The 27,640-nt window shown below is 37.5% G+C and overlaps 1 protein-coding gene across 2 annotated transcripts in view; it reads right to left on the reverse strand.

Moving 5' to 3' along the window:
• The window catches only part of KLHL2 (kelch like family member 2), a 59,982-nt gene that overhangs the window by 10,537 nt on the left and 21,805 nt on the right, over positions 1–27,640 (reverse strand). For both annotated transcript variants that reach the window (XM_050895651.1, XM_050895652.1), the window contains exons 5-7: positions 11,947–12,109; positions 2,201–2,310; positions 649–765 (exon numbers count right to left, since the gene is read on the reverse strand). In XM_050895651.1, coding sequence (XP_050751608.1) covers positions 649–765; positions 2,201–2,310; positions 11,947–12,109 — 390 coding nt within the window. The remainder of the gene's footprint in view (positions 1–648; positions 766–2,200; positions 2,311–11,946; positions 12,110–27,640) is intronic.

Consider the following 27,640-nt stretch of genomic DNA (forward strand, 5'->3'; position numbering starts at 1 on the left):
AAAAAAAATCCATAAAAAAACCCACAAAAGCAAACCAAAAAACCCTGAAACAACCCACACAAAGTGGAGGAAATTAATATCACAAAACCAGAATTTCTAAAATAAACACCTACCAACCTGCTACTACACCTACTAACCAATGCTAATAGTGAACTGGTATTTTCAATCTTAAATATTTGACCTGACACCTAAATATTCAAAATGATCTTATAAAATTTGAAAAAATTTATTATATCGGAACCACGTAAAGAAATGTTTCCTTTATCAGCGAGTCCTAACCAACTTAAACAATAGATTAAATTCTAAAATTTAAAATTCACTTATGAAGTGTCGTATGAAATATCATCTTAAAAATGAAAGCTAACCTGATCTCAGCTAATTAAATCATTCAAATTACTCGTGTAGCATGACAAGTAGTCAGCCAAACAGATACATTACTTATATATGATATCTTCTATGTGGCAATCCCTCATTTGACTCCGTGTGTGTGTATGCACATGCATATGTAATGATGGCTGTCTGTTTATTTTTACTATCAGTAACACACTACATTATACTGTTGTTTAAATTTAAAATTATCCATCTGGCATTAAAAAAAATAAACTGAAATGTTCACATGCAGAAGAATTAGTATTCCTTTTTGCTTACCTGAACTAAATATTCGCGGGAAAGCAAAGGCAGCCGAACATGCTCCATCAGGCGTGCCATTAGCTCCTGCCTTACATCTTTGTCGTGGTTTACCCACGCTATCACTGCTTCAAATACCTTCCAGGAAACAAACAAATGCGAGTCCCGTGACTTACAAATTCAGTAGTATGAAAATATCAGCGTGCCTTCAAAAACAGTTTTGCTTATACTAAAATTCCTAACGTGAGAAAAGACGACAGCAGTTACAGCTCCCATTATTTCCATATTTACCCACTACAAAATTCTGAAGATGCAGTAGCGAGTCTCTTTTTATATCACTCCTCTACTGGTGTTTCAAGGATAGCTGCACTACATTGACAAAATGCACACAATAATTTCATTGATACTGAAAATCCAATAAAACTAGGTAAACAAACAACACAGCAGCAGGGATATTACAATCCTCATACTCTTCTTCCTTTCTTGGAAAACTGACCTGCCACATCATCATTCAAATGACTTATCATCACTGAGTCTTACTAGGAGAAGCGATCCCAAGCCTAATTTCTCCTCTATTGCACAGCAGCTCATCAATCTTAATTATACTCCACAGAAGCAGCATCACATGTATCAAAAGCAAAATGATAAAACCGGACTTTCAGGGTATCATGGGAACAGCAACGTGACTTTGCTAGTTGCAGTTTAAGCACATAGTTCTTAGATTCAACGTTTCAAAAAGGTTTTAACACGAAACACTACCTAGCCATAAAAAAATCAGTATTCAAACATGCTTCTGAATACAATTTAGCCTCATTTGAACAGAGGTGTTAGTACAACTTTGTACTCCTTGGAAAGAAGAAAACCAACATATTTTAAATTGATCACAACTGGATTCAGAAATGAATACATCAACAACCTGAAAACCATTAGAGGTCCAAAGAGATGCACTGGGCTCACTGAAGATCACAGTGTTTGAAAAATGGCTTTAAAAGAATGAGATCTAGCTAAAGGTGAGTCAACACATATTTAAACTCAAGTTTGGTTATACCAAGCTACTTAGCCATCTCCTTTGCAACCCACATTTGTTCAGTTAGGCTAAACAGCCCACATATACATACAGAGTTTTAAAACCTTTGTGGGACTGCTGATGTTAAAGTTAGTAGATGGCATATACTTGCTCTTCAAACTACTATTTTTGAGTTATTTCTCCCTTGGTAAACCAAACTCCTGTGTATGTGACTCACAGCATGTGTTTTCTTTGTTCTGCTTGAAGATGAGAAGGAATTCCCATTTAATTTAATTTCCGTTTTTTCAAAGAACAAAGGGTTATGTGATTTAACACAGTTTTAGGATTTTTAGGAGTTGAGATTAATTTTCAACATCAGACTGACAACACTTTTAGGAAAATTCCTTAGCACTTTTGGGAAAAATCCTTTAAACATGAGCACAATACATGCCTAATTTCACTGAGGAAACAAAGAACACATCCAAACAAATGTACAAGAGCAGTAAGAGCAAGCTCACTCTCTCACCCAGAAGGATAAAAAGAATACTGGGATACAGATGGTCTTACCTTCTCTTCTGAGGCAATTGTGAGTTTGTCACTGGATATAAGACTGCACACCTGCTCTACACCAAGATTGAGGTATTCCTCACTAAGTACGACGTCAGAAAAGTGCTGTTCTGTTTGGAGGAAAAGTAGTACTCTAACATACAGTGCTAAGTGTATCCCACAACAAGCATTAAAGCAGCAGAGGAAAAATAGAGGAAAACAAGTCAATCTGCATGCTATTTTGTCATATCTAGAAGCAATACCTTAACTTAAAACATTTTATATAGGTTAAAGCTTGGTCTCACAAACAGCTTTTATATTTAAAGATTCTTAAAAATAATTGAAATACATTATACTAAAAAGTATAAACACATTATACTAAAAGTAGCAATGATAGCAGTTTAACATTTCCAGCATTGCTTCATCTCAGTACTTGTCCTTGACAATTATTTCAATCTTATTTTGCTAACTTTGTACACACAAATACAGCAAAAAAGATTCCAGAAGAAGAATATGCCCTCTATGCTGTTGACAAACATCTTTTAAACCTGCAGTTCAACATGAACAATGGCTGATTCATTAGAACTAACCAGCAGTTTTGCAGTCTAATGTAGGTCAAATCAAACAACAGGTCTGGATCCTGTTGCATCTCTCAGAGCTTCTCCAAGGTCATAAAAAATATTACATAGCACAATCTCTACAAAATTCAATGTTTTAGTTGTAGAAGAAGACATTTTCTGTTAACATAGAGCATGTATCTTTATCAAATTGTTGTTCAGTTATTCAGTTGTCTTCTCCCTTCCTTAAAATTGCTTTTTAATCCATTCAGTTGCTTAAAAAGTAGCTCCATCCAGTTAACTGTTATTTTTCCCCTCTTCAGCTATTTTTAGCAGAAGTTAGAAGGGACAACTGTTACTGGGAATTTAAGAATTCACTGAAAATCAGAATAAGTAAAAAAAGGTCAAACATATTCAAACTAAAGAACTTTTTAAAGCCTTTTCTATGACTCTGCTAGTGCTAGTACAGTTAAGACAATTTGTCAAGCATGGAGTCTTAAGCTGTTAAAAAAAGTTAAAGAATGCTGAATGCTTCCAGATCAAGAAGTCTAAATTTTTCAGGTCAACTTTGCAGGGTACAACAGCTTTTTCACACTGTACTAAAGACTAGAGAGCATAAAAAGATAAATCTAACAGTATAATTCTTGTCCTTTATCTAGTTCAGCATCCTGTTCCTTGAAACAGGCAGCACAAATTGCTTCAGACAAAGGTCCAAGAATATATATGAAAAGTATGACAATAAAACCTCCTCCCATAAAAGTATCACTATAACCATGAAAAATCAGAGATTGGTAGCCAGAAGAATGATATTTTACCTTAACCATATTTTACTAAACAATGAGTTTAGTGAGATACAGTCCAGTCCCCTTGAATCCTGTTAAATTCTTGACTTTAATACTTTCCTATAGTAATAATCCCACAGTTTCATTGAACAAAAAGCCCCACATCTAAATTTAACACCCAGTTTACCATTAATCAGTTTTCAGTTAATATCCCCATGTTCTAATGCTGAATACGATGATAGGGAAAGCTGCAGCCCGTCTACTCAAAATCATTCATTATTCTATATTCCTTTTTAGCCTTCATCTCTGAAGTAGACAGTCCTCGCCTTTTCAGTCCCCTCATCCTACCAGCCTTTTCATTCATGCAGTTATCATCACTACAAGTCCCTCCAATTCTGCAGCACTATCTTATGATGGACAGGTATTATTTTCTGCAGTATCTCAGGGAATGGGAGAGAAAGGATGAGGAGAAATAATATTGATTTTTATAACATCACCATTACTTTTCCACTCCTTACAAATCTGTATGTCTGTTTGCTTTTCAGACTACAAATATGCAGTTTCTTAAGCTGAAGTAGAATTTTCTGAGGTACACTTATTGAAATAAGTATCTGATTAATTTTACTATTTGCATATGGCAAATAGAAATTGAGAAAGGTAATTTGCATAAAATAGTTTTATGATAAACTCCAAATTTCAAGTAACAGTGCTACAAAACAGCATGCCTGACTACTCAGAAGCTGAGTTAGGAAGCAAGCAGAAACGGGAAGCAACACTCATCCAAATCTCAAACAAATCTGAGGTTCAGAAGCCTTGTTCATCTTCCCTTGAGAAAGCCGATCCAACAGTGGATCACATCCAACAGCATACACTTCGTAAACTAGAAATACCCAGTTGATTTTATAGACTCATATATAAAAGCCTTGCTTTTTAAAAGTTTATTTAGATTTATGACATGCTCTAAATAGGAGGAGATCCAGCCTCTAAACTAGAAGAGTAGAAGTTGAGAATTTTCAAAGTAATACAATGAATGTGAGGTTGTCTCCTGTTTTCATGCTAGAAAGAGAACTGTAGAAGAAAATCTGAAAAAATAGACAGTACTTGGACAAAAACTAAGACCGTATTACTGGATGTCAGCCTCTGTGCTCAAAGCATAACACAAAGCACATGGCCAAGAGAAGAAAGAAGAGTGAAAAAACCAAGAAATTAAAACAAATGAAGTCAGTAGCTACAGGCTCAGGTTCTCAAGCAATACCTGGAAACAAATCCTCAGCTGAATGAATTACAGAAAAAAGAGAAATAGGAGAGTAGATTGCTATATAAATTTTAGTCATCAAAAATAGAGGTAAGGTGAAATCACTTGCCTCTTAAGAACCAGATCTCTTGTTGTCAAGGAGACCATCTTAACTGATTGACAGATAACCTTTTGGCAGAAGCCAATTGAAATTACAGCTAAATGGGTTATTCAAAATAATTAGAAACTGAAAAAGAACAAGGAAATGCAAAAACACCAATTAAACCTGCCAACGGCAATTTATCTAAAGCTGTTCAAGTGTTGAAGACAGAAGGCATTATTTTATTATATATAAAAATAATGCTTATGAAATTCAAACTTTTTACTTCCTTTTAACAAGAAGGATATCAGCATCTTTGAAATAATATAATTCAGTAGTAAGAGTTCCAAAAATCCCACTTAGATCCTCTTTTTCCAATATTTATGAGAGAAAAATAGTATTGGGTGTGTGTGTATTTTTTTGCCTTCTGGGTTAGGATTTGTATTATCCCATATTATTGCTCACATCCTGAAAGCTTCGATAATCTGGAGGTATTAACATCAAACATCATGAAACTTACGACATGATTAAATATTTCATGCATCTGTCCCCTGCAAAATCTCAAATTAGCTTGGTTTTTATTTGTTGCATTAGGTAACATACTTCTTTCTTCATTAACATCTAAATAAGCAAACAGAACTATCTGGCTGGAAGTTTTCATGACAGAATAAAATACTTACTTTTTTTCCAAATCAGAATTTTCGACAGTGTGCAACTTTGACAAGTTCATATTGGAATCCTGCCCCACTTCTTGCCACTTTACCCAGACATTGAAGCCAGCTGGCTCCAAAGTCAGGCAGCCTGGAAACAAGCTGGCTTAGGAGCTGCAGAGGCTTGGCTCCCAAATTCCCACTTCCTAAGCAAGTACAATCCTACTACTTTATCATCAAAACTAAAATCTGCCTTCAAAAAAAAAATCCTTTCCATTTTAGGACATTTCTAAAATATCTGTTCCAATTGCATATGAAAAACAGATTTTCACATTTTTGCAACCAATAGAGACAGTTTCTATCTCAATAGCTAAAGATCTGTCCTTGTCTGCCCTGTACCAGTAGGATGGGACTTCAGCTTCAGGGACAAACTTAAAGGACAAAAAGGAAGTTCTTAACAACATGAAAGGGGCTAGTAACAAAATGTTTGGAAGTACAATAAACAATGCCAGCGTGGAGAGCACAGGAAGATAATAGGAGCTGTAAATGTACCACTTTTTTGGTATTTTTCATTATGAGTCTGGAGATATGTATTATACATGCACACAGCAGCAGTAAGCACTTGACCTACCTCTTCTATCCAAAAGGCACATAGTCTTGCTGGCCATAAAGATATTGACACTAACTTTATATTTTTCAATTACATAGGAAGGAAAGGTACATCTGAAATCTGCACAGGACATTTTAGGCTATAAACATTTGTGGATTAATTCACAAACACTATTTCACTCATTTATATACCTACAGTCAGACCTTCTCTGGCTTAATTGCCTTTACTAAACAGAATAAACAAATACAGAAGCAAAGGTCTGCTGAAGTTCCCTCAGATTAAAAACCTTTCAGAGAATCAAGGTGGCCAAAAATAAAAGCCTGTAACCCATCTTCTCCTTTTTGTTTTATGACAGTGGCTGTTGTCAGTCTTTGTTTCTGTGTATGGCATCGTTGAAGACTGCCTAAATTTCTGTTCCATCATTAATAGGCTTCAGTCATTTTCTAACATTTTTGTGAGGTGTTCAGCAGCTGACACTTGATATCCATTTCCAGAAATCTTTTTAACATTTTGTACGCTTTCAGAAATCTTCTCCCAAATATCTTCCCAAAGCCACATTAACACGTATGAAAAACATGGCCAGAGCTTATCAGTGCCAGAGGCTGCAGCTGGAAAAAAGGGAAAAACCCCTCATATTCCCTAGATCTTTTCACGACAGTAATCCAATGTGTATTAGTGTGTGAAACAAAATATCACAATCAAATATATCAAGTCTCATAAGTCTGTCTTGTCTGGTTTAGGCCAACTATTTCTATTCCACAAAACAGATGATGATATTTTTTATAAGCTAAATGAAGTACCTGCATCTTTCTGATGTGATAATGCTATAAAACCAGCTGGAACTTTCCAGAATTGTAGCTTCTTCCTGAACTGATAACCTCTTGTTTTAGAGCAATGCAGAGCACAGGAGCTTGGAAAGATCTAAGCCTTATGTTCACTCAAAAGAACAATGACAATTTCTCAAGCAGATGAAACAAAAATATTTAGCAAGAATTAGTTTTTAAAATTATTGCTTCAATTCACAATGTCACATTGTGATTTTTTTGGCTTGGCACAAAAGGTCTTTGCTAATGGCCTAACATAAGGCACTGGTCAAGCAGGAACCCCAGCCTTATTACAGAGGGAGAGACACAAGCTCTGCCAGTTGGAGAACCAGCAGAACCTAAACATTGCAGAATCAATTTTTTTTTTTTTAAATCTGATTTACTTGTCGATTTTATGCTTAAATAACTGCTTTTGAGAACACCATGAAATTCATAGCAGCCAAGGTAACAGAAGCGTAGCAACAGACGTTGCTACTCAGAATAGAAGCATAAGAACGATTCTGCCAACTACGTCCTTTCAATCTCATGCATACGAATGTACACAAGAACAGTCTACAGAAGACATGCATGCTTCCAAGTCTAGTCAGGACTCAAAGTTTTAGACTCAGAATCAAGAACGCTCTATCCCACAGTGAAGTACAACACAGCAATCCCTGCTTCAGAACACATGCTAAAATTCCCTAACAAAAGTTTCTTCAGCATCTCTTCAGCATGATGCTAAAAGCCAAGAAGGATTGCTGTGTAAAGCTGGTCCTCAAAAGACACTTCTTCCACAAGTAATCCAATGTCTCCAAACCCCGTACCAGCCTATGCAGTGAGTGGAAGTACATTACTCTTCTGTGGTTATAACTAAGAAATATGTCAAGGCCCAAACACTGAGCAAGAGTCTCTCTAGTCCAAGATGGCATACCCCTCTTCATTAAAAGGCTTTACCAATCTATCTTCAGGTTGTACATAACATTACGACAACTGTAAAATGCACCATATTCTCAGGAAAAATTGTTATTTTGTGAACATCCTCTAAGACTAAGATGTATCTCAGACTAAAACTGAGGATGGACTAGCAGCACTCATGCCACATATGCTTTGTAGGAATCCTCACACAAGAAGGATGAGAGGCCTCAGCTGTACATAGTCCCTGATTGCGCAAGTGCGACAAGACCCAGAACAGGACTGCTTTCTGGAACATCACAAGAACAGGTAGCATCTCGAAGTTTAATTGCAACAGAAGCTCATTCCAAGTAATCCAATTGTCCACTATTTTCATATCTCTCCATAGGCATCATAGATGCATATAAATGACTCTCCTAAATTATAGAAATCTCACACTCTGCTACAGGAGGACCAAGCCCACCATAGGATTATGAAGCTCCAATTTTAATGAAAGTTGGGTTTTTACTCCCACTGGAAGGAAGTTCCAAAGTTTCACTTTTCTAATAACTTCTAATCTACATTGGCATCCATTTGTTTTTATGCTATCATTGTCTATTAGCAGGCGTATCTCCCTGCCTCTTTTTCCTAAATATAAAATAGCAAGTGTAACAAAATAAAGACTGGGAGAAGTTAAACATCCAAATGCTTTTCATTTTCTCTAGCAGGGAAATATTTTCACTGCTTTTTCAATCTAACAGTCCTCTTCTGTACTTATTCTAGTTTCTGGAGCCTTAATCCTGAAATGTCTGCTCCTGGGAGTTCAGCTTTCTGTGATACAAGGCCTAATTCTGAAATGGCACAGCCACATATCTTGGGGTCAGACTTTTGAGAAAATTTTTTCAGTTGTAAGAAAGAGCCTTGACAAAGTACAAAGAGCCATTTGAGATAAGAACAGCGGGAAAAAGAAGCTATGATGGCTGAGATACAGGCAGTAAGAAGCTTGAAAATTCAAGAGGAAAAACATTGACCTGAAAAGGTATAAAACTGTACAGAAGAAAACCAGGGAGTCAGCAGACAGAAATCCAGCAAGACTGATGGTCAGGTCATTCCAAGGAGAAATGAAGGCCAACCCTTCCTCCCTGGGCGCTTTTACCAGGAGTACTAAGGATGCCGGTGCTCAGCCTAGCAGCTTGCAAGTCCCAGCTAGGACCAACAAATAGCTTCCTTCTCCTTTTCACTTGTCTGCACCCTGCTTGCAGAGTCTCTCTGAGCACAGTAAAGGATGCCAGACCAAAACAACCCAGAGAGGGAGGGTTACAAGTTGGACACAAAAAATACTTTAAAACTCAAAATTAAACAACTGCTATATCAAAATGTGTTCCCTGAAACATTAACTATTTAGTTTATTATTAATAAATAATAGTCTAAATACAGTTATCACAATGTCAGTCACATACACATTAGAACTTCTTGAGTAAGGTGTGCATTACAAAAGCTAGTACTTTCAAAAACAACCTGAATAGCTTTTGAATTTTTTTAAATTGATATATAAATAATTTGAATACAATTTCACTAGACTAAAAACAACTGAGTATGGCTGATTTGTGTCCCTCAGTTTCACACTTAAGTCAGCAACCAAGGATTCTGTTGACAGACACATAACCATATGAATTTGCTGCATTTCTGTTTTTTCCTGAAACATCCATTCTTGATAGAGATACTATAATCTCCTGGAAGTAGGTTAAAAAAAAAAAAACAAAAAACAAACAACAAACAACAACTATACCAGAAAACAGATTTTCTAGGAATTAAGGCAACTGAAAGCATTCATCAAAATCCTTCTTTTTATGAGGTCTAAAATTACTCAAGGCAATAAAGAGCCTATTATTTGGACCTAGACACATGAATTGAAGCACTTAGAGCTCTATTACAGGAAAATCTTCAGTTTTAACTCTGTACTAATTGTCAATGATGCTAATTGGTCACTGTACATTTTAGAAAAGTTATGAAAAGCAATACAATCATATGAATTTTTTCTGCAGCCTTATCAGGATATTTCATTTTTAATTCTCTCTTCTGTATTGCTTTCATACTAAACCTGACGGAGTGCTAGGGATTAAGGAGGGCAGTGCAGAGAGTGCAATGCAATGAAGTAGTTCACACTCTGACTATGCAGAGCATATTTATCTCAAGAGTAAGAACAGAGTGTGCATTGCTTTAAAATTCACCACACAGATACAGCAAAAACACAGTAGGAGTTGAGCTGGCAGCTCGTGGTACGGGCCAGCAGGACTCCAAGAATACGATGACAAAACGGGAAGCGTAGACGAGGAAAGTACTTTCTGGAGGAATTTGACAGAAATGGAAGGTGGTTTGATTACAGAGGAAAAAGAAGGTTAGTTCCAAGCACAAAAGTAGTAGAGAGAGATATGGCCCCTCGACTCAAACGTCAAGACCCCAAGGCACTCTACACACAAAAGAACAGTAAGATCATTGCTACATGAACAAATTAAAAATCTTAGTTTTGGTTACAGTGTTATGCTACAAACTTACAAGCTTACACAATGTTTTGTTTACTTTTTAGTAATCTACATTTTGCAACGCTTTTTGGCATCAAGAGCAGTCAAACAAGGTTTTAATCCATTATGTTAAAAATTACCAATTTACTCTGAAACTACATGTAGATCAGTTTCCAACAGCAGAAAATGTATTTGGAATGTAAAGGGAAAAAAGAAAAAAAAAAAAGGATTTTAGCCTTCACAGAATCGTAGAAATGTAAGCTAGAAGGATCTTCAAATCATCTAGTTTTGCACACAGACATGATTTAGATCAACCTAAATCAGAAGTTAGTCTAATCATTTTTTTTACAGCTGCCTAACAGTGGAGAGTCCATAACTTCCACAAACAGCTTGCCTGATCTGTGTTACTTTCACAGTTAGATTTTTCCTTAATATCTGAAACAATTTTAGAGGTACCTCACAAGTTAAGCTTGCTCATTCTCAGTCATTTTTACGCACAGGAAGATTTCCATTCCTTCTCATCCTCCTAGCCTTTTAGTTTCTTGACTGAAAGGACTCTTTTCTCTCACAGTCTTTGTCATAGGTCAGTCTGTTTTTTTAATATGTTCATGTTAGACTTCCTTGGATTCACTTCAGCCTGTTTGCATCTATCTTAGCGTTTGGTTCAGCATTTTTCCACCTGAGGCCTCACCAGCATCAAGAAAAAGGAAGTAACTGTTCTCCCTTGTCCCTCCCATGCAACACTACTGCTACTTCACCACAGAATCAGAATTACTTTTTCATTAACAACAGCAAGCAAAACGAGAACCTAATTTTCAATAATGTCAAGACTTGACATGAGCCAGTCCTCTTACAGATATGAATAACACAGTCTTTAAGATGACCATGACAATGTACTTTTGGTAATAAAATTAAGAAATCCATGAACATTTTTTTTTTAGGAAAAAAAAGAGAGAAATGATCAAATGGCAAGTGCTCTTTACAAGGAAAGTAGAATTTTGTTCGTTGAGCTATACAGTTAGTTAGAAGATACACCTCTATCTACTTTGTGTCAAGGTAGAAGAATGAGACTACAGGTACCCTTTATAGTAGGAAATTTCAAGTCTTGGGCTAGATGAGTAGGATTTTCAGAAGACAAGTTGATAACACAATACTCATGGTACGTTTCTTGCTTCTTAGCCAGTGCAGTACAGGGGCTACAGATAGCCCCCCCACCATGCCCTCATCTTCTTTCTTTCCCCATGTACTTCCTACAGACTTGTGGCAGTTGCCAGAGTTTTAATTCTTCTTTCCTGATTTCCTTCCCCAAGGGACAGCGCAAAATTTTAAACAGCAAGCTAGCTTCTTTCTGGATTACAAATTGCTTGGACCCTGTATGACCCTCATAGGCCTTAAAGATGCTGCCCCTTTGTGCTTATTCTAACTATGTTCCAGCCAGGAGACTTTATTTCTCTTAAAGACATTCATATCAAATGCAGTCTTCATCAGAATATACATGTCTGCAATATCCTAGATAAAATTCTGTTTTCTCTGGGTGGGGTTGGGTGGGCATGGAACCTGTGTGTGTGTACACACACACACAGATATCAAGCTATATGCTATACTAATGATAACTTGCCTGCATATGTGTTGGCCTTGTTCAAGAGATCTGTGCACGCGTGCATGTCAGCAAAAGCACGAATCCCCAGGCAGTTGATAGGATGAAGCTGGGATTCCAAAAATTCACAGCAAGTCCTTTTCACATCCTGCAGTTGCAAGAGACCAGCTGCTGGGAGCAGGACCTGTAAGAAGCACCAGGTAGTTAATATCCCAATTCAATTCTGAGCTTATACAAGAGTATTCTCAATAAAGACAACAAAATAATCCATTAAAAAATTAAGACTAAAAGAGAGGAAAATTTCAGCATTATGCGACTGAAGAACTTAAAACCCAACATGAACATTATTTTATCTCCCTGCAAATACCATTTAAGATTTAAAATAACAAGCAACATCTCTACCACCGTGTTCACTGGTGTCCTGGTTTCGGCTGGGACAGAGTTAACTCTCCTCTTAGTAGCTGGTCTAGTGCTGTGTTTTGGATTTAGTGCGAGAATGATGTTGATAACACACTGATGTTTTAGTTGTTGCTAAGTAGCGCTTATCTTAAGCCAAGGACTTTTCAGTTTCCCATGCTCTGCCAGCAAGCAGGTGTGCAAGAAGCTGGGAGGGAGCATAGCCGGGGCAGCTGACCCGAACTAGCCAAAGGGGTATTCCATACCATGGAATGTCATGCCCAGTATATAAACAGGGGGGAGTTGGCCGGGAGGTGCGGATCACGGCTCGGGAACTAACTGGGCATCGGTCAGCAGGTGGTGAGCAATTGCATTGTGCATCACTGGTTTTTGCCTTCCCCCCCCCCCCCTCCTTTTGTTTGTTGCATTCCTTTTCATTACTATTATTATTATATTTCATTATTACTATTGTTAGTATTATATTTTACTTTAGTTATTAAACTGTTCTTATCTCAACCCACGAGTTTTACTTTTTTTTTTTCCCTTTGCTTTCCTCCTCCTCACCCCACTGGGAGGGGGAGGGGGAAACGGCTGCATGGTGCTGAGTTGCTGACTGGGGTTAAACCACGACAACTGGGAAATCATTCCATAGATTATAATTCTCCCACTTCACGTAAACTCTTCCCAGTATTCATTTACAAGTTCCATTCTTACTGTTCCCAGCACTCCATAATTACATCTCCTTTCCAAACCTTCAGCATTAGATATTTCTTTAAATCAAAGTTTTCTAGACCATGATAGAATATGTAACTCTTGTTTGCATGCAAGCACTGGACATTGTACCATTTTTTAGCATCAATAATAAGCATCTTTATGCAACCAATTCCAGTAAGGACTCAATTCAGCTTCCAAAGAAGTCTGTGACCTTTTGGAAGAATGACAATTCAGGCATTTAAAAGCCTAAGCATATAAAATATTCTGTAACTCATTAAAAATCGATATCAGTAAGGAATTAGTGTAAATTACATATTTGTCCTTCAACTTTCACAAAGCAAGCAAAAAGTAAAGAAGAATTTAAAAAACTGTATACCATACACTTTATTTGCCCACTAAAACTTAAACGTGAGATTTAGGTGAACTATAATTGTGCCTTTGAGCGAAATTCCATACTGCTATCTACAATTTCTTCTTCACAATATTTTCATTTTCTGTGCCTTTGACAGTTATTTTAATGAGACTTCTATTTTAGAACATTCAAGTGTGAAAGTGGATGACAACAGGCAAGATTTTAACACGGAAATCTTGCAACTGTTCACTTACATATAGAGAAAACATATACTATAGGGCTGCATAAATAATAAGCAAGCAAAAAAACACACCAAAGACAATGGCTGCACTACTCTCGTTAATCTTTGCTTTTCATTTAAACAATTACTTGGGTAGAATTAAAGAGAGTCAAACAAGAAGAAAACCAGAAGAATAAAAAGAGAGCTGGAAGAGCAGAGTGAAACAATTTAAGAAACCTGTGTAACACTTACTACATGAAAGCTGCAAAATATACTTCTACTTTATTGCTCTTTGGAAGAAGTTTTAGTCTTAGTAACTGTCTGTAGAATCAAATACTTGCCATCATCTCTGTAAGCATCTATCTACTTGGCTTCTAAAGAGCTACTGTTATTGTTTACTCTTTAGACTTTTTTCTTGAAATAAAACTAATAATTATGACCCAAACTCAACCAAAAAGGACTTCAGGTGATACAACCTTGTACAGCTAATGTCTGCTTTAAACTTAATTTTTTGGTCCCACTTCTACTTTTTATTGCTGTTCCTCGCCCTTGAGCTTGCCATATATGAAGCCTGCTTGAACACCACCTTTCTGTTCCTCAAGATATTAATCCCTAATTTGAAGCAATAATCCACTATAGCATCTGTTTTACACATTTGGCTATCAACGTAGACAGCAAAAAGGAAGGATCGTACATTTAACAAGAGTTTGCTTTGAATATCAACTGTTAATGAAAGAGAAATGAAGGAAAAACACAAATGTGATTGCACTGAGATACACAGACTGCTGCTAAGCAAAACAACTAAAAACTAGTTTAAATCTTAGATAATCCTTGAAAATATCAAATAAGTCTAACAATAAATGGAGATCTGTAATAGGCACAAGTGTCACAAAGTCATACAATTCAAAACAAATTCAGTAAGCTTAAAGGTCACTAATGACAAAGTTAGTACAGTGACTCATTTTATTTTAGCATATGTTTATGAAAATGTGAAGATAATATTAGTAATACAATTTCTTTTACTAGAACTACAGTATGATTAGTTATAACAGTGAGTAGATAATTCATTTGATAGTGAATTCTAGGATAAGATATGATCATGAAATTACATACCACAAATCAAGGCCAGAAATCTAATACAATATTTATTTACACAACTTGTCCCAATGAAGCAAATATTTCACACCTGCTTAAAAATTCAGTAACTAATTCAAGCACAGTCCTAGATAATTTTAGGCATGTTGTCAGTATAGTTGAGCAAATAACTCTAAGAACAATCCTTGACTGCTTAAATTGATTCAGTAGAAACATATGTAAAATCATCAAATCAGTAAACAAAATGGAAAGGTGAAATTTGAGAATGGTATGCAAAAAAGAGTTTAAGATTTGTATGCACAAACAGTCACACTGAGACACTTGCTCATTCATATGAGCAGTAAAGCAATGTTACAAGAACTAGAAGATCACTCCATTATGGGAAATTTACATCAGTTCTTAAATTATTGTAATTGAGTTTGTAAAGTTACAGATTTCAATACATTTTAGTTATCAGGCAGTAAGACATTTAAATCCAAATATATTTATGTGTATTCCACTACTAAAAAAGGAAAGAGAGGCAAAGTGCATCAAATTTATCCCATTGAAATTATACACTGGGCTTCGGTAACTAGGCAACAAGAGCTGTGATAACATATAGCTATCTCCATTTGTACCTATAGAACTGTTAGCCTGGAAGCTGTAACAACCTGTGTTTAAAAATACAGTTTCATCGCGGGCAGATTCACTCTTCTGAAGCCAGGGACAGAACTACACGGGGGGGGAAAAAAACCCAAACTCTTCTCAAACCCATAAAAAAAGGCTATATTAAAACTGCAGTACAGATAAAGTTTAACTGCTGCTGATTCCAAACTGGTAGGGAATAGCTCAGATTTATTTCCAAAAATAGCCAGTAGAGGGTATCCTAACTTTCCTTTAAAGATCAAAAATACTTCAATATGCATACCACTTTGTACTGCAAGAAATGCAGAGGGGGAAAAAAAAAATCATCTCCAATTGCTTATTCTATGAAAACGTATCTTCATCACAGCGGTTGTTGTTTTTATAATCAAAGAAACTGAACAGATTATTATTACAGATGGCAAGTAAGAAATTACGTATTCTCTTTTTTGTGTCAAAGTCGTGGTGATGAATCTTGGAATGACTGCTACATTTCCTAGAGCAGATCATTTAACCCTTACAAGTCTTTGAAGACTATTCCCTGGTTATCTCCTCCTGGTTCTCCTTCCTGCAGTGACACTCCTATTCCCAAAGCTGTGTGCACCAAATACCTTTCCACCCCCACTGAGACAAAAAGGAGTGTGACCAGGTACAAGTATTTAGTTTGAAAATCCACCTGCAGGGTCACCTGCATAGTCAGGAGGGATCCACTTAAGGCCCTAAACTTGGGTCCCTGTTTTCACTGGAGTAGATTCAAGCCCTTCAAAATAACCCAGCTAGATCATCAACCTGTATCTGAGGCTGCTGCCCTCTCTTGTGGCCCTTCAGACACGTGCCAGGAGTATGTTGAGGGCTGAGGGTACTGATGTTGCCTGCAGCTTTTCTCCCTCTTTTTTCCCCAGACAGCATCATGACGCTGTTCACCCTTGTGCAACTGGACATATTTACCTCATGTGACCAAAACATATGCGTATTGAGCTCTGAGGCGAGGAGCAGCCAGTACAGGCAGGCACCTCTCCAGTTAGATGTGACCCATCAGTTCACAAGGAACATATTTACATCAGTCTCGGAGATACAGCCTGCGTGACTGACCAACAAACCCCTGCAATGGAAGAAGGCTCAGAGGACATGGGCAAGGGTGATGAACTCAGGGAAGAAATGTAAGGAATGAGCACCAAGTGGCGTAAAGAAAGCTGAACTTATCTCAACACAAGGGGGACTGGAGAGTAACCGTTGTTTTAGATATATGGCTGTACCAGTGAGTCATCAGGTTGTGTAAACAGCCTTCTCTGAGATAACTAGTAGAGTATAATGTCTTCCCCAGCTAGCCAGACCAGCGCGGGGAGAGGTATATAGGTGGCTCAGCCCAACATAAAGTATAAAAACTGAACAACCAACAGAAGGAGCTCAGAAGAGAGCAACGGGCTCGAGCTGGCTTTAGCCCACATATTCCTTCCTGGTGAACTGGGGATGCCCAACATCCTGACAGTGGGCATACAGAGACCAGGAATGGGAATCACTTTTGCGTGGTGATCCAAATGTATATTGCAATTGCTGTATTGTGCTTGTGTTGTGATTTCAGTATATTGCTGTATCTCTCTGCTAAATCAAAACATACTACTACATAGCACCAAGTATCTTCAAATCAATAAATTTTATAACAAACATTAAAACCTCCTCGTGGACTATCTAGAAGAAGCTAGTCAGAGAACCTGCCCTGGAGTGCCTCCACACCAGACAAGGGAGTTCATCCTACCCAAAGGCTGCTAGATGACCTAATGGGCATCCCTTCACAGTATATTCACTTCTCAAAGTTCAGTGCTACACTCCCCTTCACACAGCCCCTTGCTCCCACAAGCTGGTACCATTTTATGCAACACAAGCTTTTAGTAACTGTCCTGCTGGTTGAGAATGGAGGAACAAGTCCAGTGGAAGGAGCCATCAAGATGATCAGAGGGCTGGAGCATGTGATATTACAAGGAGAGGCTAAGAAAACTGAATTTGTTCAGCCGTAAAAGATAAGACAAAAGGGGAGATGTTATTACTGTCCACAACTATCTAATGGGAGGGCAGAGTGAGCTAGACTGTGCTTGAAGATGCATAGCAGTGGGACAAGAGGCAAGTAGGAACACAGGAAAATCCAACTGGAAAAAAGGAGTTAGGTTGTTTTTTGTTATTTTGTGTTGTTTGGTTGTTTTTTTTTTTTTAAACCATGAGAGTGGTTAAGCCCTGGAACGGGTTGCCCCAAGAAGCTGCAGAATCTCCACACTTGGAGATATTCAAAATTGAGTGGACAAGCCCCTCAACCTGCTTTAACTGGACCTGCTTTTAAAAAGTTCAATGCAAAGTAAAATTTAAATTGATTAAAGCCTTCTGCCTGCTGATTTAAATCAATTTGATTCAGTAATTTTATATCAATCCATGCTATCATCTTTGCACTCCTTTTGTACTGATAGATTCTCCTAGCCAGAACACGTTGTGCTACCTGCGGTATGAAGATGCTTAAGGCAGTATTTTCATCTCCACTATTTTTAAGTTTCCTGGAATTTCTTTAAGATTTCTGTCATGAATTCTTGCCCAAATTCAAATTGATACCCACCAACAATGCATTAAGATCAGTATAATGCCAATATGAAAATAAAGAATGAACCTATTGCAGGTTTTGGGAACAAGATCCCACAGTATAAACAAAACCAAAATTTCTCAGAACATTGAAGTACTTTGCAAGCAAATAAGCCAATAAAAATCAAAGCAGTGTATGCCAAGAGAATTGAATAATGTGCTGTCTAAAATAGAAAAATTTCATTCTTTATCACATGGAGGGGAAAGAAAGCAGATCTGTAACATTAGGAAAGAGACTAACCTAGGAAAGCAGATGTGTGAGAATCCAAACACAGCACAATGCAACGTAGAAGCACAGAGGAGAGCAAGTTACATCCTTGCTAACTGCAGATATTCCGTATTTTCAGTTACAATATTAAAATGAAATCAATTTCAGAGAGCAGCAGTTATGTTAATGCCTGTCATAAAACAAATCTTGAGGAAATACAGTAAAGTTTAACCTCTATTTCTAAGGTTTAAATAACCATTTCAGCAAACTAAACTCCTTCACTTGCTTCACTATCATGGCATAAGGAAGAAGGAAATGAAAATAATGGTCAAAGATCATCCAAATTATCTTATTTTTTTATTCTCATCTACATGCATCTGTGCTGTAATTAAAACTGTGGTTTGTAACTGAAGTGTAGTCTAAGTTCTAGTGAAATCATTCAGCACTGCATTGAAATTATGCTATTTGGGAGTATGCATACAAAAACACTAAAATAGATACAAATATTTTAACACTTGCATCTGTGGAATAAAATGTAGACGTTCCAATTTTGGAAAATTCAACCCTGCTAGCATTTCTATATGAACAACATGTGCAAGTTAAGTGCACTGTTCCAGTGTTAAAATACACAAATAAGATGCTGCACTGGATTTAAAGATGTGCATGAGCTGCAAGTTTAGAACATGATACCATGTATCTTATGAAATACACCTTCTGGGTATCTTAACATCCTTGGCTTTATAGGCTACTGCACAGTTAAGACTTGGATGTATAAATTTATCCTTTAGCTTAATGAGCCCCATCCAATTAAAAATCAGGTGCGGGTGGCAGTTTTATAGTATCAGAGGAAGGAACCAGACTGCTAATCAAGATACAGTCCTATTCCTTCACATTGCCTTAGTACTAGACACAAATTGGTAGAGCACCATTTCAGCTGAGAAGCAAATAATCATGATAATGTAATACTTCGAATGACTGACACGATCTACAAAATACTAAGCAGCTCCCAACTTGGAAAGCAGTGTGACAGATTAAAATGGAGTGTAAGGAAAAAGTAACTGGTTTACATACCTGCTTTTTAACCAGCATCATAATCTATACTTAAGAGTCCACTTCAGTTAGTGACATGCAATTTATAGGAAGTAACTGATTTGCTCAAAAATTGCCTTTAGAAGAGATACCACCTTAGAAGATTAGTCTGAATGAACCACTAATAATTAATTAAAACATTTGGGGTGGAGGGTTTTTTTGTTGTTTTCTTGGGGTTTTTTGAAGGGGGTAGGTGTGGAAGCTTTGGGAGGGATTTGGGATGCAGTTAGGGGTTGCTGAAGTGCAGAAACAAGATTCATGAAGCAAACAAACAGAAGGGTCACTTTAATCAAGTAATACACTATAATTAATGGTGTCCATCTGGTCTACAAGGGAGAACCAACCAGTCTTGCTTGGCTTGAGGGTTCTCCTACATCTTCTCTACCAGCACAGTGCCCTAACCACCACATAACAGCGCATTTTGGCTTAAGCCTCCACACAAGAGAGACAGATTGATTTTCTATTCTGATGGTTATTTTTGTTAACAGTCATGAGCTTAGCCTTTTATATCCTCTTCTTCTGTTAAAACATACTGGAAATAGAAATGAAACATTGTCTCACTTGGAGTGAAACATTCTTGAACCTAAAATAATTTTAGTTAGAATTTTAGACTTTTCTTTCAGTGAAAAAAAATCGTAGACATTCCGATTTGATAGAAACAGTTTTTGATTTGAAGTTTGGTCACTGAATTTAAGTATATGTACAGTAAGTCATCTAAAATGAAAGCTCAGAATCCTTCATCATACTCTAATTCAGTGCTTAAAAGATTACACAGCTGCATAAAAATACCTTCATATTTTCTTAGGGACAGGATAATTTAAACAAGACTGACTAGAGTCTGAACAAAGCCATTTGCTGCCGATACTCTGTCATTCAGAAACTGGACAATTTATTCTTTACCTATGGGAGCTGAAGTGCTAGCCAGTCAAATAATATACAAAGCTCCCCTGCAGAAGGATTAAAAGAAGCTGAAAACATTAAGTAGGCAGGATAACATAACTTGCACTATGTGATCTTCGATCTTTCTGTAAAGGCTGACCCACATAAAGAATCACTGTTTCAGCTGATGCTTTTAGCTAGTGTACTTCAGCTACAGGATTTACCTGTAACGTTTCACACCTTCAGTACCAGACCATCCTCAGCCTCAGACCCCACTGACAGATACGCTGAGTTTGGTTATACCCAAGATTACTAAGACAGAAATATTTTAAAAATATTCCCTAAAACTAAAGACTTAAAAGGCTGACAAAAGAATCAAAACATTCATGTGCTATGTTTCCTAAAGTATAAAAGACAACTTTGGGGGGACTGAGGGGGAGGGTATTGAGGAAGGAATTGTTTGTTGGGGGTTTTTTTCTACATTACAGACTGACCGACTTGTAACAAACAAGACTTGTTCTCCTAGTATAACTGCATATTTTCTGGCAATCTTAAAGAGAGGGATTGAAACACCATTTGCAAAACCCTAAAGCCTGTGCTGGAAACAAATAGCAGCATAACTGAGAAAGTAGACTGTGAACCTCTTCTTTCTCTATTATCTCATTCTCTGGTACCAAAGATGCATCCATACTACCGAGTTTTATAGTAATACAAAACCAAGAACTAAGGACAACAGAAATAGCATGAAGTAGAAATGCTTTGTGTGCATCGTGGTTATCTTCTGTACAAAAACTGTGTCAAGATTAACATCTAATGTGCAATAAATGGCCCTTCAGTGGACTCAAAAGACATTTGATTATTCCAAGCTTTTAGCATTACAGTTATGTTTTTATATTTTATTGAGATAATCTTTTACTTATCATTCAGTTTCCTACAGCAGACCATATTTATATTCTCCTAGAAACATCACAGGGGAATACCTCCCCCCCCCCCAAAAAAAAAAAAGCATTACACTTAGTGACAAATTTCATAATCACTTTAATCGAGATGTTGTGCTTATAAAATTCAGGTATGTAGGGACAGAATTCCCAAAGCAAATGGCATCTCTAGCCTCCCATTTGAATTTTTTTTCAGATGGAGGTTTAATACATACGTTTCACGGTTTAAAGCATGACCAATATCCAGAAAACAGAAAACATTTTCAAGATAGCCTTTATTCAGCTTCCAGAAATTTCATCTTATGTATAGCAACATACTGCTGAACCTACTTGCAAGTAAGAGAGGTCAGACATGGAGTCTCTTTTTTAAGTGGCTTAATTTACTCATAATAAGCACCTTGAACTTTACAGGGAGGTGGACAGGCACACGTGCTTTCATTTGCATAGAATGCTTTAAAAATGAGCAAATGACCTCTGCGCTTTAACTTGGCAAGGGCTGTCTTTCAGGTTTTGCCACAGGTAGCTTTATGGTCATACACAGAAATAGATACATGGATGCCTACGGTAAAGGTCATAGCTGAGACCAAAGTAGCTGCTTTCATCTGACTTGACAGAGAAGAATCTCTAACAGAGCCTAGCAGTGTGATGATTTTAAAGATCACAGACTCAGAAAAGTTGCACAAGCTGTTCAGTCTGAGAAGGCAGTTTACATACAAAATTTCTTATTCATTAATGTCTAGTTAAAGGGCAACCACATCCTAGCGAGGCAGGATGAAGGCACCAGGTTTTAGAATCAGAAAACTTGTCATCTCAGTCCTGATTACTTCTGACCTACCCATTGGTCATCATATGTCTGTTTCCCTTTTTCTTTTTTTTTTTTTTTTTTTTTTTTAAAATAGTCTATTCAAATCCGTAAACTCTTTTGGCCCACACCATACTTATAGCTTGTTGCTGTAATACCTCTCATAATGGAATCCCAATCCCAGCTGGCCCATAAAACAAAGAGTTAAAAATATTTTCCAGGCTAGCCTAGAACTTCACAGTTTTTCAGCTAAAAGTATGTTCAAATAACGGGTAAAATCCCTGTCTTCTAAAAAGAAAAAGCAATGCATGCCTCCCTAGTCAACTGCATGAAAAAAAATAATCTCCAAGTTTCCTTCTGCATGCTCTTTCATTTGCATGTTCTTCCCACCCCATTTTTAGAAGGCAAACACCCTTCTGGTGTAGAAGCTGAGCACTTCCAAACAGTTCCAAAACCAACCTTAAGTCATGCTAATAATGAAAATACAGGGATAACTATGTATTAGACCAAAGCAATAGTCTATTCACCCCAGATAGTCTAGGAACATCCATCTTCATCCACTATCAGAGTGCATGAAACCCCACAGTCCAGAGTAAATCGGCCACAACAGAGAACATTTTCTTGAAACATAAGGAATAGCTTGCTCTTGAAGCAACAGGATACATCTTACCTTTTAGGACAGCATTTCTAGTTAGTTAAAACCAAACTTCACTTGAGAAAAATGGGGAGTGTCCAGTGCTTCGCAGGTAAATAAATGTAAGGGCTGCAATAGGACAAGAGCCTGGTCTTCCAGGCTTGAAAGGGGACAGTAAAAGATTGTGGTGGTGGCTATGGTTCTGGTTGGTGGGTCAGGGATGCAGGCTTCTTTTAAGAGTAGGAGAGGGGCAGAAGATAAAGAGGAAGAAACAGCAAAAATTTTGCCCTTCTTAGAACTGTTTTTGTCTAGCTCTGCTGCAACCAGCCAGGGATCTCCTCCACACTCTCAGCCACACTGGAAGCAAGTTTGGCAACTGGCTCAAGACAGAATCTGTTATGTCCTCCTCACTTCCCCAACATGTGGTTAAACCCAGTATTTACTGAAATGAAGCTTCGCAGCCCTGCTCTGCTTCCATTAGCACCATCCCTTCCTCCGTCTTCCCCCTTCCAAGGAAAAGGGGAAGAGGAAACCTAGGATGGAGGAAAGTAGAACAGGTGAACCCCAACCCAGACCTGGACCTCATATGCTCTCACCTAATTAGGGAAGTAAACCTTACAGGGGGAAAATACCTGCTTTGAAACACAGTCTATCTAATGGTAACCCAAGGTTCACAGGTAATCATTTCCAAACCAACCAGCTCAGCCAGAAAAGCACACTGCTCACCTTCTGCATCCTAGGCAGCTCCTCTCATGCATTTTGCAGCAACAGGCTCTATTTATTAGGCACCCACTGTTTAAGCATAATAACAACAACAACACATAAGCACATGTATGTTTTTGTGCACTCCTCTCTCTAGGTATCCTAAAGAAAAGCTTATTATCTTTCAGCATAAGTAAATAACTCGCTCTTTGACCCTTAAAAAGGGTATGTGGAGTCTTTGAAACAAATAGATATTGGAAGAAAAATAGAGTCCTTGTTTAGTCATCTCACAGTCAACCTAAAAAAGGTCTGAATTCTCTCCCTCTCAAATGATAGCTTTTCCATGCCTTTAACAGCTTTAAGCCTTTCCCCAAAGCGTGCTATTCCTGTCATATTTTAGACCACCCAGCAGACTGTTACAGGTGAGAACACAGATTTATACAATGACATACAGATGCTGCTGTGCCATTTTTTACACTCCTTTTTAAAGCCACTATTTCACAATGAGCAGAAGTTTTTCTAAGGTGACTACAGTATGTGATTCTATTCTAGGAAAAGCTGTTAATGTAAAACATAGCAATACGTAGGAGTAATTCAAATTTTTCTTTCCATGCATTACTTTACACTTTCCAACATTAAATTTGGTCTGCGATCATGCTAGCCCGACATCTAGCTTAGCTAGAAAGCAGTGAAATTTTCTATTTTTGTCTGGTCTTGAAAAAAATCCTTAACCCAGTTTATCACCTACACCTTTTGCTACCTACTTTTCAAAACTAAAGAAAATCCATCCTTCTTTGGAAGCTTGTGACACATTACAACCATTTTGATACAGTGAAAACCAACTATTTATTCCTATTTGTTCCTGTGTTCCCTAGGGATTTTTGATCTATTTATTGCTCATCATGTGACAATTAAGGAGGGACTATAACTAACTTGACTTTCAAAAGCCTTTGATATGGTTATTTTGGGACCACTCGAAGAATTACAGGAGGTTTTTAGGAGCTATGCACAACTCATAAATAGAATTCTAAAACATATGGGAAGTTGGAACTTCCCTTATGCTACCTGACACTAACAAAAAAAAAAATCCTTGATAGTCTCTCTAATGCTCAGGATCACTAGTGACATTGTACTGATTTACTAAAATGTGAGCCGAAACTGCAACGAATAGCCAGCTAGAGAACTTAACATTCTTATACAGTCTCAGCCATCTCACTTTAAAAGTTTCTTCTCCATGGGTATGCAAGGATTATTTTTACATATATGTCTATAAAATCCTATTTGCCCTAGTGATCTGATATTCTTATTAATTTGCTTTGGTGCCTCACCTTTTGACCCCTTCTCTAATCCTATCCTTGATCTGTAAGAGGATGCACCTTGCACAGTCCGTTGGCGTAACTGGGACTTTCTACCTTAATTAGTTTTTGGCACCTTGCTCATGCGTGGCTCTGGCAGCCTACACGCTCTCCTAAATCACTCATTAAAGAAACAATATGCAGGAAACGAACAGCTGTTATATTTAGAGCTGCAGTGCTGAGTAAAAGTGTTTTATTCTTTTTATCATTTAAATTAAACATGCCTGTTTAAATCCCTCAGTGACTTCCCATTCACCTCCCACAGTAATCAGAATCACATGCTTTTGAAGTGCAGGATTACAGATCAGTATCTCTTCTGGAATGTACTCCTGCCTCAACCCCACTTCTGTCTCACCCCATCACCTCCTCCATGAGTTTCTGATTCATTCCTTGGCTCTTGCTTAGACCATGCTGACACAGCCAAGCTACAAGCCTCTTCACCGCCTTTGCCCAGAAGTCTCTCTTCCAAATAAGCAGAAACAAGTGTTTTTTACCCCCCCTCAAAACATCTTCTGAAGGAACAAAGATTTTGAGACAGGGAAAATCTGTGATTCAGTCTGTAAGACCTCAGTCTCTCTCCAGAAGTTCAAGACTCTCTGCCTCCCACACACACTGGCATGTGATAGTCCAAGACAGTCTTTTACAGCCTCAGGACAATTTTAATTCACTCCTCATACCTTTTGATCCACATTTTAGATTTATCTTTTGTGCTCATTCTCAGTTCTGTTTCTCCCTTACGTATTTTTTTTTAGCAACTACAAGCTGGTGTACAACAGCTCAAATTACTATTCAGGTATCTTTTCATTCTTACAAGGCTCATACCCTTCTGCCTACCCAATTTTCTTTATGAACAAAGTTCTGGGATCTCCCATTCAGCAAGACCGTAGCAAAAAAAAGATGTTGTAAAAAGATTCACTGGCTGGAAAATGCCAGCAAAATGTGAATAAAGCATCACTTGGAGGACAGAGGGAAATAGCAGCAAGGTATCTTCAGAAAAGAAAAAAAAAGGCAGGAATGTAAACATGTGAATAGCTCAGGAAAGAGTAGTTGCCATATCTGTGCAACATCTGCTTCTCTTGGTTCTGATGGTCCTGCCACCATTTTTTTCTCTGCCTTAACCAAAGCTACAGCTGTACAGAAACAGCAGTTGCCTTCTCTGCAAACTCCTTTTGCTACCTGCCTCCTGGAACTTCACCATACCATCTATAACCAAGAGAAGAGAATAGTAAAGAATTTTATCCCTAAATGAAGAAGTATGAATTGTATTTATTCAGCTTGCCTTAAAACATAATTTGGGAAGGCCTGCTTTAGGTCTAGCACCACAATGCAAAAGAAGGTGTTGGACAGACATGTCCAAGAGACTTTTTAGGAAGACAGCCCAGCTCAAGACAGAATCAAGACAACAGCTGAGTGTTTCTGTCTGCATTGAGCTGTGTGGCTGGCCACATGTACGTGTGCTGTACACATGTGATTGTGTATGTACCTACTGGAAATACATGCTCAGCCTCACTACCAGCTGGAGCTTGGGGACATGGAGCTGCAGCCACCTTGCTGTTATCAGGCTACCAGATTCATCAACCCTTAACACTTTCCTCATGTTAAGCACACAGTGTGATTTCCTTCTGTCACATGTCACCAACTAAGCCAAATCAGAAAAGGTAATCCTTTAGTAGCACATCAAACATCTGTCAGCCAGGTGTGAGGCTTTGGAATACACCTTCAACCAAACCAAAACCCCCAGTTTCTCTGTCTTAAAAACAAGCATAGAAAGGGGACTGACAATATAGTAACTAGATCTATTCTGCAGTGCACATAATAATATTGTGCCCCAAAAACCAGGCAGTTTCTACTTCGCACATACATAATAGCTAAAGTCACAAAAGATACGCTATGGAAAAAAAAAAGTAGAGAAAAATACATACTATTCAATATGCATTTGAAGACTGACAGAGAGCAAAATATTAAGTTTCCCCACAAAGCTGTTTGCTTAGTATTTTGGTCAGCAGCTCTTTTATGCGAAGCTTACTCATTTAAAGAACAAATTAATGAAGCTTGTATTGGTAATAAAATACGACTGTAGAAAGATCACACTCCTCTTTTCCCTTCCCTCCTACACTCACTCTCCTGACAGGCAGGCATGCATAAGCAAATGAAGAACACATAGTAGGATTATTTCACTAGAAAAATTAGATCATTTACTGTTGCCTGACATGTCTTACAATGCATATAAATTCAAGAAGTGTGCCACTGTCTCTCCTCCAGCTAAGCCACATATTAGTTGTGCCCTCACATTATTAAAATCCTCAAAGCTGTTGTCACAAATACAAAAAAAATGGGTCAAAAGAGGTAATCAGATGGTTGCTTGAGGCCTAATGTATAAAATATGTACAATAGCAAAACACAGTGGTAGTCCACTGGTACTCTTTCAGCACACAATCAAACAGTATATTATGAGGCTGTTTAGTCCAACATTAAATTCTTACCCAGTAAGACTTAAACATGTTTCTATGAATAGGGCTTGTAATGAAACTCATGTCAGTTTGGATTTAAGTACCTCTCTGCAGTGTCAGCAAGCCCCTAATATTATTAGAACTGTGCTGGCATAAAAGAATAAAAGTGAAAGTTTGGATTACCATATAAAGAGCGGTTTCAACACACATCAGGATTAAATGATTTAATTTGGTTTTAATCATGAAGTCATTAGGATGAGCCAGTTTTATAAAACATTTTAACCTGAATGACTCTGAATATAACTTCAGAATTTGCAAGTACTTCCAGAATTTAGTAGCTATGCTACCGCAGCCATGATGGAGATCAGCAGGAAAACCAAAGGCTTGTTTATTTTTAAAGCTCTATAAGATGATCCAATAAAGAACTCCATCTCCTCCTAAAGCTTTAATAATATCTGTCAGGGAAATAAGATCACCGACCACCAATAGCTTTTGACACTCAATAGCTCTATTACATAAAACACTTTTTGTAAAGAAAAATGCTTTCAAGAATTAGTGCAGTTGCCTGAAACCTATTAGCAAAGAAAAAAAAAAAATGAGTTTATGGACAGAAGGCTTTAGGTCTCCATGAAGGCCAC

Source organism: Gymnogyps californianus, chromosome 4 (genome assembly GCF_018139145.2).
Source record: "Gymnogyps californianus isolate 813 chromosome 4, ASM1813914v2, whole genome shotgun sequence".
Lineage (NCBI taxonomy): Eukaryota > Metazoa > Chordata > Aves > Accipitriformes > Cathartidae > Gymnogyps > Gymnogyps californianus.